Below are 14,945 nucleotides of genomic sequence, written 5' to 3' on the forward strand. Positions count from 1 at the left end.
GACAGACCCTTTCACCGGCTCTGTGTGCCCCCAAGGCATGGGGATATGGAGCCATGCCAGCTCTGGGGCACAGGGTGGCAGGAGCCAGCTGGTCACATCCAGACCGTGGGGCCTGAGCTGGTGGTGTGGGGTCTGATCGCCACTTTGCATTTGGGAGAAAACATAGAAACAATGAATATTAAAGGAAAAAGTTCTCAGAAAACCCATTAAGGCTAAAAAAGCTGGCCTTGGACGGCGGAGTAGATGGGGCAGAACCAGGGGCCGGAAGCCGACGGACAGCAGCGAGCACAGGAGGAGGAAGGGAGGGGCTGGCCCCACTGTGCGCCAGGGTGGGGCGCTAGGTGACTCGCGGCCCCGGGTTGGTTTCTCAGAGCCGATTGTTTTATTTGGAGACACACACGGTCGCTTCTCGTCTTTCCCACGTACAAAGCTGAACAGTGAATTAAAAGGCACCTGGAGACAGCAAAGACGCATTCATTTCATGTGACATAGTTTAAAAAAAGATAAAAAGGTTTAAAAAATACTCTGGTTCAACGATGCACACCTGCTACTGCCACAAGCAACTGCAAAAAACACGCGTCTCCGCTCCTCTCTTGCTCAGCGGGGGTGGGGGGCGTGGGGGGGTGGGTGGGTTGTGTGCTGTGTTGTGTGGTCCTTAGAAGGACCTGGCTGGCCATGCATGGGCCTGGGTGGCCTCCAGAGCCAGTTGGGGGAGGAACTTCCTGTTCTTGTAACTGTCAGTTTGAGAGAAGAGAGGATGAGGGAGGGCAAAGGAAAGCCCCAGGGTTGCGACACCACCCTAAAGAGGGGCTGCAGAGTGGAGTCCTCCGCGGCTTGATGCCACTAGCGCAGTGGCATCGTCCGGCCCCTGCTGAGAAACGGACAGAGCCCAGGGGGGAAGGGCAATTCTCTGAAGCACAGGCGAGAGCAAGGAGCCTCAAGTTGTTCTAAGATGGAGAAAGTGACCCAGGCTGCCTGGTTTCTCCAAAAGGAGGTAGAGAGAGAAGTGGGCCGCGGATGATGTCCTCCTCCCTCCGCTCCTGCCCGCCCTCCCCTTCCCAGATGGTTTGGAGGCCAGAGAAGCCCAGGGCTGGGGTGTGTCGAGAGCGCCCCCGCCGGCGGTGCCGAGCTATTGCACCAGGGAGATACCTTCTCTTAAAAAGAAAAGAAAACAAAGAAACCCGCTTCCTGCAGCGATGTTACAAAAAGCCATTAAAAAAAACCTTCCTAAGTGAATCCTAGTTTTCACCAGTAGGTAAGATCGCTTATCAGAATTATTATTATTATTATTTTTAAACAAAAAAATTCAGCTCAGTTATCGGAGTTGATTGTCTTAACAAAAATAGACTCCAGAAGTTCTGCACCCGTCTACCCTGATGGAAGCGTGACGTCACACGAAGGAGGAGAAGCCGGTGAGGGGGGCCCGGGCTCCGGGGCCAGCTGGTGTGTAGACTCCACCCGCACTCTGTGTGGTGATGACCGTGTGCAGATGCGGGCCGGATTCGGCCCCTGCCACCGCCTCGTATCTGTGTGGTGCTGCGGCAGGGGGACGCCTCTTCCAAGAGTTATAGTAGGTGGGGTCGCTCATGTAGTGATTGACGAAGGAGTGCTTGGGCAGGGCTTCCTCGTAGTCTGAGTCGGAGGCCTGCGGGTGGGACAGAGAGACCGTGTGAGCCGCAGCCAGAAAGGGAGGTGGTGAGGGAGGGTGATTTGGAAGCCGGGATCCACCTGTTAGTCACCGAAGGTGGAGGTGGTCTGAGGGTCACTTGTTGTCGGCTTTCTCCCTCCTGTAAGCTCAGGATAGTCCTATGCTGTACCCCACCCTAGGAGAGGTTCGTAAGCGCTAATGGGGTTGTTAATGGAGTCATACTCCCCAGCTGTGTCACCTGTAGCAGTTTAGGGTAGTTTGAATGCCAATGTCTCCACAGGTCCATGCAGTTGAGTAGGTCCCCCAGTAGGTGGCGCTGTTTGGGGACGAGGCTTAGGAGGCGTGGCTTTGTTGGAGGAAGTATGCCGCTAGGATGGGCTTTGAGGGTTTAAAGGCTGGCCCCACTCACCTCCCACTTTCTGCTTTGCCTCTCTTCTCCCCCTGCTTCGTGGTAGTGGTGCTGGGTGTGGCTCTTAGCCTCCTGCTCCAGCTGCCATGCCTGCCCGCAGTCATGGCTTCCCACTGTGATGACGCCAGACTCCTATCCCTCTGGACCCTTAAGCCCTAATAAACTCTTCCTTCTATAAGTTGCCTTGGTCATGGTGTTTTGTCATAGCAAGGGAAAAGTGACTAGTACACAGGCTGAGCTCCCTTCATCGTCATCCACTCGGGTAAAATGAATCCTTGGCTTTAACACAGAAAAGGATTTCGGGACAAGCCAGTGAGAAGAAGAGCTATATACTTATATATATTTAAATACATATAAATATATATTTAAAAGTTTTATTTGGGGGGTTGGAGAGAGATGGCTCAATGGTTAAGAGCACTGGTTGCTCTTAGAAGACTGGACTTCCATTCCCAGCACTCATATGGCAGCTCACAGCCATCTGTAACTCTATTCCCAGGGCATCTGACACCCACTTCTGGCTTTCCTGGGTACGCCATGTCCATGGATACAGACATATATGCAGGCAAAGTACCCATACACACAAAAACTAGATTCACTTTTAATTATGCACACACATATGTCTCTGTGTTATGTGCAGTTGATCCGGAGTCCGGAAGAGGGAAGCAGACCCCTGGAAGTGGACTTAGAGGCAGTTGTGAGCTGCTTGATATGGGTGCTGGGAACCGAAATCTGGTCCTCAGCAAGGACAAGTACATTGTCTTAACCTGAGCCACTTTGCCAGCCCCTTTAGAGATATTTTGAATATTAATTAAGAGATTAAGAGAAAGGCACTAGGATTTAGAGAAAGATGGGGTTGGGGGGAGAGGAGGACCCCCTAAGAACATGGATGTTGCCCCCCCCCCAGGAAGAATTGCCTTTCTGCATCTTTACAATACCCATGCACACCATCTTGGTGGGGTTTGATGCTGCTATCTTCAAAGGGTGCTAAGAAAGATAAATGAGGTCACAGATGGGTTCTGAGCGGCACCTGACAGGACTTCAGTTGATAGGTTTTAAAAAACTGGTAGGGGTGGGGGTGGGGTGGGTGCAGGGTGGTGGGATTTGCAGAAATGTCTGGGAGAGAAGTGAGGCTCCACCTGCGGCCATATGTGTTCAATATGCATCCAGACCGTAAGCCTGGTTCGTTGCTGTTTACTATAAAATATCTTTATATGCAAGGAATATTGTCTCTGTGTCCACACGCTTCACAGTAAATGTCAATCATGCTGGAATTCTTCATTCTCAGCTGGTGTGTGTGTGTGTGTGTGTGTGTGTGTGTGTGTACATGCGCACACACATGTGCGTGTGCACTTTTCTCTCTCCTCCTCTTCCCTTCATCATCCTCTTTCTATCCTGCCTCAGAAACACACACTTAGAAAGGACTGGAAATGTTCCTGGCCTTTGATCCACACACGATCAAGATGTGGGCTGCTGAGGACCAAAGAGAAAAAAAAGTTCGGCAGGCCGGGTAGGCACCATCAGTGGCCTCATGGGACAGATCCACAGCGTGCCCACAGAGGCTTAGAGTCTGCAGAAAGGGGGAAGCTCCTGGAATGTGCCAGAGCCTGCGTTGTCATCTGATGTAGTGCTGAGACCCCAAGCAACTCTCTGCTACAGCCCAGAGAGCTCCACTGGGCTCCTGGAGATGCTACAATTGTCCCTCTGAGGGTCTCAGTTCGTTTTATACAATAAAGCCAGCAGCACCTGTAAGAATCATTCAGTCAGCTCTCCCTCCCTCCCTCCCTGGCCCCTATGCTCTTTGAGAAAGGTGTCACTATGAAGTGCAGGCTGCTCTCTCTCTCTCTCTCTCTCACTCTCTCTCTCTCTCTCTCTCTCTCTCTCTCTCTCTCTCCCTCCCTCCTTCCCTCTCCTTCTCTCTCTCTCTCTCTCTCTCTCTCTCTCTCTCTCTCTCTCTCTCTCCCTCCCTCCTTCCCTCTCCTTCTCTCTCTCTCTCTCTCTCTCTCTCTCTCTCTCTCTCTCTCTCTCTTGTGATTTCCATCTTCTTGCCTCAGCCTTTCAGGTTCTGGGATGAAGGGTGTGAGCCAGAGCACTGGCTGCCTGAGTGTATGTGTTTTCTCTTTTCTTAAATTAAGTAAAAGTGGTCTTCAGCTCTTTGCGTTGTCATGAAAAAGACCACTAAAACAGACGGAGGCTGGGGTGCGTTTTACTGAGTCTGGGTGGGCTTCCGGCGTTACACTCCGTCCTTCTAGACATGTTTTTTGGTTTCCATAGTTTCCAAGTGGAACCCTGGGAGACTACCTGATGAGACCTGAGTCTGGCAGGCTGGTTCAGGTTGACAAGAAGCTCCCTAGATCCCTGGAGCCATGGCAGGCTCCTCACTGCCTCTGAGAGAGGGTATTGAAGGCCACAGGCAAGCTAGCCAAACCCCACAGCTCGGTCCCCACAGAGGCAACCTCAGTTTTATCAGGAAGTAGGGATGGGTAGTGGGGTGCCCTGGCTTGGAGACAAGGCTTCTCACAGCAACATAATGCCCTAGGGTGCTGGCAGCTGCTATTCTGTGCCCCAGTCTCACCAGTCTGAGAGTGGGTGACCCACACCAGCTCCTTGCTGTCCCTAAGGGAGAGGTTTGATTCTGGGAGGCAGAGACGCTTCTGGAATTGCAAGAGCCTGAACGGCCCCTGGCTCATACATGTAGGAGGCCCTAGGATGTGCAGGGCAGATCCAGAGGCTCCTGGGAAATTTTGGACACATATAGAAAATGGGATTCTTAATACTTACCCCAAAGTAACTGCAAGGAAGAGTTGGGCCTATTGGGGACCCACCACACACACACTCTGTGCGGGATTACTAGGCCTAGCTGTGCCTCCTCTGGGTTTTAATTCCCCTAAGTTAATGTAAAAAGTAGGACTGAAATCTTATCTGGGATTCACAACTTCCAAAGCTTTCCCATACTTAGTGTCCACACACACAACAGGTTGCTTTTTAGTGAATGTGTTACACACTAGACCAATTCGGTAACATGTCCTTCGCATTTGCCCAGTGACTCTGGGGTGTGGACACTTTTGTTCTCGTGTAACAGTGACCGATGATGCTCAGTGGAGGCTGGAGGGGTGGGACCTCACACTGGAGCTCAGAATCCCAAGACTTTTCACCATGCCATTCTAGCCAGGGGCTCTACCACCAAGTCACACCCCAGCCCCTCACTGGGGGATTCTAGGCAGGTGCTCTACCACTGAGCCACACCCCAGCCCCTCACTGGGGGATTCTAGGCAGGTGCTCTACCACTGAGCCACACCCCAGCCCCTCACTGGGGGATTCTAGGCAGGTGCTCTACCACTGAGCCACACCCCAGCCCCTCACTGGGGGATTCTAGGCAGGTGCTCTACGACTGAGCCACACCCCAGCCTTACTGGGAGATTCTAGGCAGGCATTCTACTGTTGTATTATGCCCCCACAGGAACCACGATTTGTGTCTATGTCTAAGATCTGCCCTCCAGCTGTTTTCTAGACTAGGTCTTGAGGTTTAGGAGGCAATGCTCTCTGTAAACCAGGACTGGATGGGAAGGGAACAGAGCCAGGCTAGGGCAGGACTCTTTGTGCTTGACTCCTCTGAACTGAGTCTGTGCCATCTTGACAAGAAGGACATGGAGATCCATAAAGCAATCTCTTTCCTCATGAGAACTTCACTGGGTCCCCAGGACTGGATGAAAGAGATTGCATCCCCCAGTTCCATAAACTGGAGTTGACTTTATTCTCCTCTGAGGTGGCATGCGACATTTGACTTTGCCAGTCTCTTTATTTTAGATCTCAGCCAATGGCAATGGGAGCAGAGCACTTGTTGTGGACTCCCAGACAACCTTTGCCAGTTCCACCGGAGACCGGCAGCCTGAAATTGTCTGGGTGAGTGGGTCTTGGCTCAAATGAACCCAAGCAGTGAAGGCATCACCCACATCAGTGGAACCGCGGTCTGTAAAACCTGCCTCTGCGAGCTCTTTAGACTCCCGCTGGGAACCCTTGGGGCAGCTTTCTGCTCTCTCAGACCTCTGCTTGTAGCTGCAGGGTTGTAGAGAGCAGGCTGAACCTCTTGTGGGCTAGAATGGACTGCTCTAGTTCTGTGGGAGTGTGTGTGTGTGTGTGTGTGTGTGTGTGTGTGTGTGTGTGTGTGTGTGTGTGCATGCATGCTCATGTGTGTGTTGCATGTGTGTGGAGGCCAGATGGATGTCCTCCCCACCCTTTTCCACTTTAGTTTTTGAGTCAAGGCCTCTTCCTGAACCTAGAGTTGGCTAATTTGGTTTCACGGACAGCCAGTAGGCCTCCGGGATCCTCTTGTCCCAGGCCACACTGAACACTGGGATTCTGCACCATCATGCATCGACTCTGGGAGTTCTATGGATCTGAACTCTGGTCCCCAATGCTTGCTCAACAGCCACTTTAAGCCACTAACCCCGGCCCTCCACTCTGTTTTTTGAGACAGTCTCTCACTAGCCTGGAGCTTACCGATTTGCTCAGACAGTCCAGCCAGTGAGCTCCAGGAGTGCACTTGCCTCCACCTCCCCAGTGCTGGGATTACGGATTACAAGATCTTGCTGCCACACCTGCTTTTACATGGATGCTGGGAGTCAAACTCGGATCTCTATGCGTGCTCAGCAGGTGCTTTACTGACTCCTCAGCCCCAGTGACTCTCATACAAGCCGCCACTCACTGTCTTCCCTGGGCATGGTTTCCAAAGGCTTGCAGGTGGATGTTTACAAAATCATTTCTCCCAGTTAATAAATCATCCCACTGGGGCTGACATCTTCTGAGGTCTCCAGTCTGGAGGCACGGTCAGCAAGACTCAGCTCTGATGTTTATTTTCCTAACCCAGCGCTGACTTCTGCTCTGGACCCTTCGCTAGAGGCTGGCAGGAATACAGCCAAGTTACAGAAGTGCAGATGTGGCTCTTAGAGAGGCCAGCGAGTGCCATGCAAGAACACTCAGGGTTGCTAGGCAACAGCGTCCACCTGAATGCTGCAGCACTCATTTGCAAATATGTCTGAGCTTTTTTTTTTTTTCCCTTTTCTTTTCTTTTCCTTTCCATACAGGGCCATTCCAGGCATTGATGCAAGTGAACTTAGCCATCCGAACTGGCCCTTCCAGAATGATCCAATGGGTCTCTTGGTTCACCCACTTCAAAGACATAGTAAAACACTCCCCTTGCCCCAGAAAACAGACTGGCCAGGACTCACCCACCAGAGAGCCAGGAGGCCCCAGGGGTATTGGCCCAGGGATTCACGGGGCCCCAGGTGGAACAGTAGTACTGAGAGACTCCAGGGCCCAGGACCCTGAGGTCTTAGCAGACTCTGCGTGCTTATATAGTTTACTGGCTCCTGGAAGGAACTGCTACCCCAAAGGCCTTGTGAACCATGGGGCACCCCTGGGGAGTGAGAAGAGTGTGCTTTCCACACAGCACCGGGCTTGTGATAGGGGCAGGCCACCAGGGTCACAGGCCCCTGGTCTCTTCAGCCACACAGATATGCTGCTGTGGTTCCCAGAGGCAGGTGCAGTTGGAGAGCGGAGACTCAGCCAGCTGCTCTGGCCAGCTCATCAGTAAGTACCTTAGGAAAGCTTCCAAAACCCGCTAGTCCTGGTCATTCCATGTGGATGCTGTGTCTCTTTTACCTCCAAACAGAAACCTGTGCTCCCGGAGGGAGGATCATTAAGATTCGGGTACAGAAAACTCAAAAGTCTCAGGAAACTCCTGAAACTTACAGGATCCTGGTGCCGCCCCCCCCCCATGTCCTATTAGCAGAAACAATTGTTAGGAAGAGAGAGGAGACTCTCCCACCTGCTAGGTTGCCTGCGAGGCATGCAGGGAGCCCCAGGGATGCAGCTTTTCTGAGCTATCACCTGTGCTGGGCTGAACTTTGGGTGACTCAGCAGTCTTTGAGCCACCCATATCCTGTGAGGAACCCCAATAAACCCACTAGTTCACAAAGCTAGCCTTGGGTGGGGTCATGTCTTTGGTCTGCCATAGTGCCCTATCTGTGACTGACAGATATTTGCTCATCTCTCCCAGGAAAAATCACAGAGCCACGGGAGGCAAACTCATTGTGGAACTCCTTTTAGCAGAATGGCACTCCTCAACAGCATCCCTTCATTCCCGGCTCTGCCCTCCCCCCTTTCCGAAATCACTGGCTTCTCCATGCTCACCGCCTCCTTCTCTGCCTCTGTGTGTCTGTGTGTCTGTGTGGACATGTATGTACTATGTATGTATTTATGCATGTACGTTTGGGTGTGCATATGTATGTATTTATGCATGTACATGTACACATATGTATTTATGCCTGTGTGTACATATGTATGCACATACATATGTAGTATGTATGTATGTATGTTTCCTATCTCAGTGCTTAGGTAAGTCTTGCTCTTTATAAAATATCACTTGAATTTTAATCTCAAACCATCTGAGAGAAAAAAAATAGACCCAGGCATATCCTATTAACCTATTTAAAAAATTAATTAATGATAAAAATTAAATTAATGGTTACACTTGATTGATTGATTGACTGACTGATTGATTTTGAGATGTGGTCCCATGAACCCAGGCTAGCCACAAGTTTGCAATGCAGGATGACCTTGAACTTTTGATCCTCCTGCCTCCATCTCCAAAGTGTTGGGATTATAGGTATGCACCTACAGTTTATGTGCACCCAGTTTATGCGGTGCTAGGGATGGAACCCAGGACTTCCTGCTTGCCAGGTAAGGCTCCACCTACTGGAAAATGTCAGAAGAATGACCCCACACCCAGGGCTGGGTGAGCAGCAGACGTGTGGAGGATGAACGACTCCAGGTCTGGCCCACAGTTAGGGCTTAGCACCGTGGACTGATGTGTGTCAATGCACAGGGGACTCTGCACACACACAGCTGTCACACAGTCACCACCAATGACATGCCAAGTATCTCAGGGAACAGTGGGCCAGCAGCTAAGGACAGAGGCTGGGCTTTGTCCTCAAGACCTGGCTCTATCAGTGGAGACCGGAAGTCTGTGGCAATCTGTGGCAAAGCCGTCCTGCTGGACTTCAAAGAGCAGCTACCACGAGGTGACAGGCCTGTCCCTGCGGGCTTTCCATGACAGCCCTCCAGCAGGGACGAAAGCACCTCTTCAGTGCTGCTTGCTATTTCCCACAAGCCCGAGGCCATGCTCCGGGCCAGGCTTCCTTTGTAAACAGAGCATGTGCCGTGGATCTCAGCCGGACCTCACCAGCGCCCACCCACTGCCCACTCACTGGAGTTCGTGTATAAGCCACAATTGGAAAGGAGCTGTTTTATTGAGCCTTGGGGCTCAATACGGGCCAAAATTGGGCCAAGGATGAAGGTGAGAGTGTATTTTAGATTAAATATTGATTTAGAGGTGTATGCTGAGAGTGGGCCAGGCATACGCGTTCAGCAAATGGCCTGTGGTTCTTGCTCCTCTTGAGGCTTGCAAATAGGACCCTTGGGGACGTCCGGTGGAACTATTGATTGAGCCCTTCATGCTGGTCAGTGTGAGACACAGAGCCAGGGGTTGTTAACCCCTTCCTGGAGGCCCCCATCTGCCCCCACAGCTAACGTGTGTGAATCTCTGCTTACACACCAGGAAGCTAGAGCAGGAAGCTCCTCCCACGAGAGGTGACTGACACCAGGGAAAAGCAGGGAGTGCTACTAGTTTATGGTGGGCATGGGAGGTGGGCGGGTCTACTTTTTAATGTCATGTTTTTCACATGGGCTTGTGTGTGCGTGTGCGCTGGAACATGGGTGAGCAGGTATGCGCGCATGTGCGTACAAATGGACCTCTAAGTCAGAGTCCCTTATTGGCCTGCAGCTCACCAGTTCAGCTAGACTGCCCAGCCAGTAAGCCCCAGCGATCAGCTGTACCTGCCTCCCCAGTTCTGGGTTCAAAGCACATACTGCCATCTCTTGTATTTTGTATCAGTGCTGGGGATCGAACTTAGGTCCCCCGCTTTATCCACGGAGCCATTTCTCCAGTCTCGGGTGTATGTTTGTGTAGTTCTACTCTCTGTCAGTCCCATAAGCTGGGGCCCTCAGCCATTCTCACCAAGATGTAGAACTCACCAGAAAACAATGGGTTCATCTCTGAAGGGAATGGCGCTTCCAGTGCCCAGTCATTAGGGAAGGGCATTATCTGGGAGGGATTAGGAGGCGTGGCTTCACTGATGTAGGTGTGGCCTTGCTGGCGAAAGTGTGTCACTGGGGGCGGGGGCTTTGAGGTTTTCCAAAAGCTCAAGTGGGGCCCAGTGGCTCTCTTCTTTCCCTTTGCCTGTGCATTTGGCTGTAGAAGCCTCTGCTACCTCTGCAGCGCCATGTCTGCCTGCGTGCTGCCGTGCTTCCCACCGTGCTGACAATAGACTAAACCTCTGCAACTGTAGCAAGCCCCAGCTATACGCTTTCCTTTTTATAAGAGTTACTGTGGTCATGGTATCTCTTCATAGCGATGGAGCGCTGACCAGGACATGGAGTGTGTGAGAAAGACCCCCCCCCCAGCCCCAGCAAACACAGGGCCTGTGGATGGGTGCTGGGTCCACATCCATGCTCTGTGCTGCAGGTGCCCTATGTGCAAAGGAAAGCCAATCTTGTCCATCTTTTACCCTAACCCTGAGATTTAAGGAGTAAGACCTCAGGTCCAATGAACAGGCTCGTAGCATCTGTTCTGTCTGCATGTGTGGGAAGGACTGATTGGCCCCAGGAAGGCCATGACTATGAACTTGGCTACTGAGGCTGCTTGCTTCAGGTGGGACATCGCTGTCACCATGTTAAAGAAGCTATGATGAAGCACACGAGCCATCTTGAGGGTGAGAGCATGCTGGAGGGAACTGGAGCGCCCACAGCAGTCATGAGATCTTCTCGGGATCCTCATGAGGGCCCCTGTGTACTGACGTCATTTAGAAGATGGGTCGTTGACTGAGGGGGTCCTTGGGGGTGAAGCTGTCTGAGAGTCATCTACACTCATGGGAGGAACCCCAATAAGCTCACTGGTTCATGTGGTGGCTTAGGTGGAGTGCCAACGTGACAGGGCTGTCTGCGAGAGTTTTTAGACTAGGCTAACTGAGGTGGGAAGAGTCAACCTAAAGGTGGGTGACACCTTCCCACTGCAGAGGTCCTAGACTGAATGAGATGGAAAAAACAAGCTGAGCCCCAGCATTTGCCTCTCTCTGCTTCCTGACTGTGGATACAATGTGAGCAGATGCCTGTGGATACAGTGTGAGCGGCTGCCTGTGGATACAGTGTGAGCGGCTGCCTGTGGATACAGTGTGAGCGGCTGCCTGTGGATACAGTGTGAGCGGTTGCCTGTGGATACAGTGTGAGCGGCTGCCTGTGGATACAGTGTGAGCGGCTGCCTGTGGATACAGTGTGAGCAGCTGCCTCATTCTCCTGCCCCCATGCTTTCTCTGTGTGATGGACTGTGAACCCTTGAACTGTGAGCCAAATAAACCCTGCTACACTGCTCCCTTGGGTGTTTTGTCATAGCGATGAGAGAAGGAATACAACCTGTCGCCTGACTTGGATGGAACCTTTCCTGGGTCTGTGGGCCCCTCCCTATCTGTGTGGCTGGACACCGTTTTCCATCTCCCAGGAGAAGCTGAGCAACCACTCTTTTTGCGTGTGTGCTTCCCTCATCTCCAATGGACCCTCCTCTACCCTCAGCTCTGCTCATCCCATGGGCGGCTGTCAGACCGAAATGAGATGGGATGTGTTGAGGAACCAGAAGGCTCATCGAAGCAAGGATGGTGGGCACTGCTTGGAAGCCAGCGTGGCACTGACCTCGGACTCCGACCCATCCACCGACTTCTCCTTGAGGTTCACGCTCTCCGTCAGCACGGCGCCGTTGTACTTGTTGCAGACGTCCTCATCAGAGTAGTGCAGGCCTCCGGGGCTCGGCCGGGGTGGGGATCTAAAACAGGCCGGGGCCACAGGTTACTTGGGACAAAGGACACTCCCCCGGGGATGCGACTCCTAAGCCGCTGTCTGGCCTTGCTCATATAGGGACAGGGGGAAAACATCCCAATGACAACACATTATGAGTCAGGACCCAGGACATCTTTTTCATCCTGCAGCTGTTCAGGGGTCCCCAAGACTTTGGTCTGCTAGATGAGCAAGGTGCACTCTTAGATACACTCCCTATGTTCAGACCATGTGAAAAACTGCATGATGGCTGCAGACAGGTGACCTTCCCCTCTATTATGGGGAAAGCCATCCTCAGTGGCCTGAGCATGGGAAAGCTGTATTTTCAGGGACTCTGGCATCCTGGCTGTGTTAACTCCCTTGTGGTTGACTTTGCCTTAGTTTCCCCAGAAAAGCCCAAGAAAGGTTCAAGAGCCTCCTTTTAATATATATTTTAAACATGTACATCTGTGTGCTCACATGTGCACATGTCATGCATATGGGGGGAGGTCTGAGGATAACATACAACACTTGGTTTTCTCCTTAGACTGTGCCGAGTCTCAGGAATTGAACTCAGGTCATCAGGCTGGCAAGTGCCTTTACCTGCTGAGCCATCTTACTGGTCTTAGGACCTCTGCTTTCTCTACCTCAAAAATGACTAATTTTGGAAAGGACTCATTTGTCATCTAACCATTAGATGATTTTTTAAAAATCTAAGGCACTACAATGTGCCTTCCCACAGAGAAGCAGGCACCACTTGACCAGAGAGCTTTGAACCAACTGTGCCTCTATTGAAATTTTTTATTTGTGTGTGTATTTTATGCATGCGTGCATACATGTGGCACATATATACATGTGTGTGAATGCATGTGGAGGCCAGAGGTTGGTGCCAGTGCCTTCTTTAACCATGCTCCACCTTACTTTTGAGATAGAGTATGTTTCCAGTTTAGCTAGACTAGCTGGCAAGCAAAGCTCCAGGAATCCCCCTGCCTCTGCTCCCTGGGGTAACAGATATGTACCAAGATGCCCAGAGTCTTATGTGCGTTTTGGGGATTTGTGATCAGGATCATGCTTGCACGGCAGGCACTTTACCTAGTGAGCTATCACTTTCATCTCCTTTATTCTCTTTTGTGGCAGTCTTACCATGTAGCCCAGGCTAGCTTCAAACATGCAATTCTCCTAGCTTAGGCTTTGAGTGGCCTGGGCCACTATGGCTGGCTGGCTCTGATGGTATGTGAGACTTCAGCTAGAGGGCCCAGGCTGGGTGACCCTTTCTAACCTTGTTTTTGAGGGCTTTGCAAACATGCAGGGTAACTGTAAACAGCACAGATCCTTTGTTCCTTCACATCTGTGACCCTGGGACTGTTAAGGTGAGAACAAAAGGCTAGTTTTCCTTTTCTGACTCAATTTGACATTGTCTGTGTCTCTCAGTGGGCTCATGATGGGTACCTGACCCTTGGAGAAAGTTCAGGACTCTCAGCTTGGCCAATTGATGTGGATGAAAGAACCCAGCCCAGTGAGGCCTTTCCGACCCAGGACTGTGTGAGCTCTGCAGCAGCTGAGCCGAGACCCTCTGGCTGCCTCAGAGCATCTGGTATCATAGCCCTTGCTCCCTCAGATGGCTGAATGACAAGGTGGCAACCAGTGCTGAATACATAAATGTGGACTAATGACCTGACCTTCCCTCTGGAGAAACTGCCTCGGTGCTTTCGGGTCAGATGCCTGGGGACTCACTGTCTACATCCACCACCTTGCCAATGTGGTCCCCTGAACCCTCCTCATACAAGACTACTGTTCCTCGGCTGGGCCATGGGACTTCACAAACCTAGGAGCCATGTGGATTCTTCCCTACTTACAGGCCCACTGAGGCTGCTTGGCTGGAGGGCTCACAGTCTTCCTTGTCTAGGTAGCTAAACTGGAAAGACTGGAAAAGACCTTTTTGTTCGGTACTGGAAATTGAACTGTATCATGTCATATGGACCATATACTAAGCCTCACACTGGCAGGTTGTAGTTAAATGCTCTACTGCAGACTTCCTCCACCCTTGCCTCTCCCTAGGGGATGCTAAGCAGGGGCTCTACCACTGTGCCACACCTCAGCCCCTCACTGAGGAATTCTAGGCAGGTGCTCTACCACTGAGCCACACCCCAGCCCCTCACTGGGGGATTCTAGGCAGTGCTCTACCACTGAGCCACACCCCAGCCCCTCACTGGGGGATTCTAGGCAGGGGCTCTACCACTGAGCCACACCCCAGACCCTCACTGGAGGATTCTAGGCAGGTGCTCTACCACTGAGCCACACCCAAGCCCCTGACTGGGGGACTCTAGGCAGGGGCTCTACCACTAAGCCATACCTCAGCCCCTCATTGAGGAATTCTAGGCAGGTGCTCTACCACTGAGCCACACCCCAGCCCCTCACTGGGGGATTCTAGGCAGGGGCTCTACCACTGAGCCACACCCCAGACCCTCACTGGAGGATTCTAGGCAGGTGCTCTACCACTGAGCCACACCCAAGCCCCTGACTGGGGGACTCTCGGCAGGGGCTCTACCACTAAGCCATACCTCAGCCCCTCATTGAGGAATTCTAGGCAGGTGCTCTACCACTGAGCCACACCCCAGCCCCTCACTGGGGGATTCTAGGCAGAGGCTCTACCACTGAGCCACACCCCAGACCCTCACTGGAGGATTCTAGGCAGGTGCTCTACCACTGAGCCACACCCAAGCCCCTGACTGGGGGACTCTCGGCAGGGGCTCTACCACTAAGCCATACCTCAGCCCCTCATTGAGGAATTCTAGGCAGGTGCTCTACCACTGAGCCACACCCCAGCCCCTCACTGGGGGATTCTAGGCAGGGGCTCTACCACTGAGCCACACCCCAGCCCCTCACTGGGGGATTCTAGGCAGGGGCTCTACCACTGAGCCACACCCCAGTCCCTCACTGGGGGATTCTAGGCAGGTGCTCTACCACTGA

At 52.2% G+C, this 14,945-nt stretch overlaps 1 protein-coding gene across 2 annotated transcripts in view; it reads right to left on the minus strand.

Annotated features, from left to right (window-relative positions):
- Positions 1-359: 359 nt before the first annotated feature.
- The window catches only part of SDK1 (sidekick cell adhesion molecule 1), a 955,689-nt gene continuing 941,103 nt past the window's right edge, over positions 360-14,945 (minus strand). For both annotated transcript variants that reach the window (XM_084763891.1, XM_084763892.1), the window contains exons 44-45: positions 11,856-11,985; positions 360-1,645 (exon numbers count right to left, since the gene is read on the minus strand). In XM_084763891.1, coding sequence (XP_084620017.1) covers positions 1,391-1,645; positions 11,856-11,985 — 385 coding nt within the window. In that variant the 3' untranslated portion in view covers positions 360-1,390. The remainder of the gene's footprint in view (positions 1,646-11,855; positions 11,986-14,945) is intronic.

Source organism: Acomys minous (assembly GCF_964271855.1).
Source record: "Acomys minous genome assembly, chromosome: 16".
Taxonomy (NCBI): domain Eukaryota; kingdom Metazoa; phylum Chordata; class Mammalia; order Rodentia; family Muridae; genus Acomys; species Acomys minous.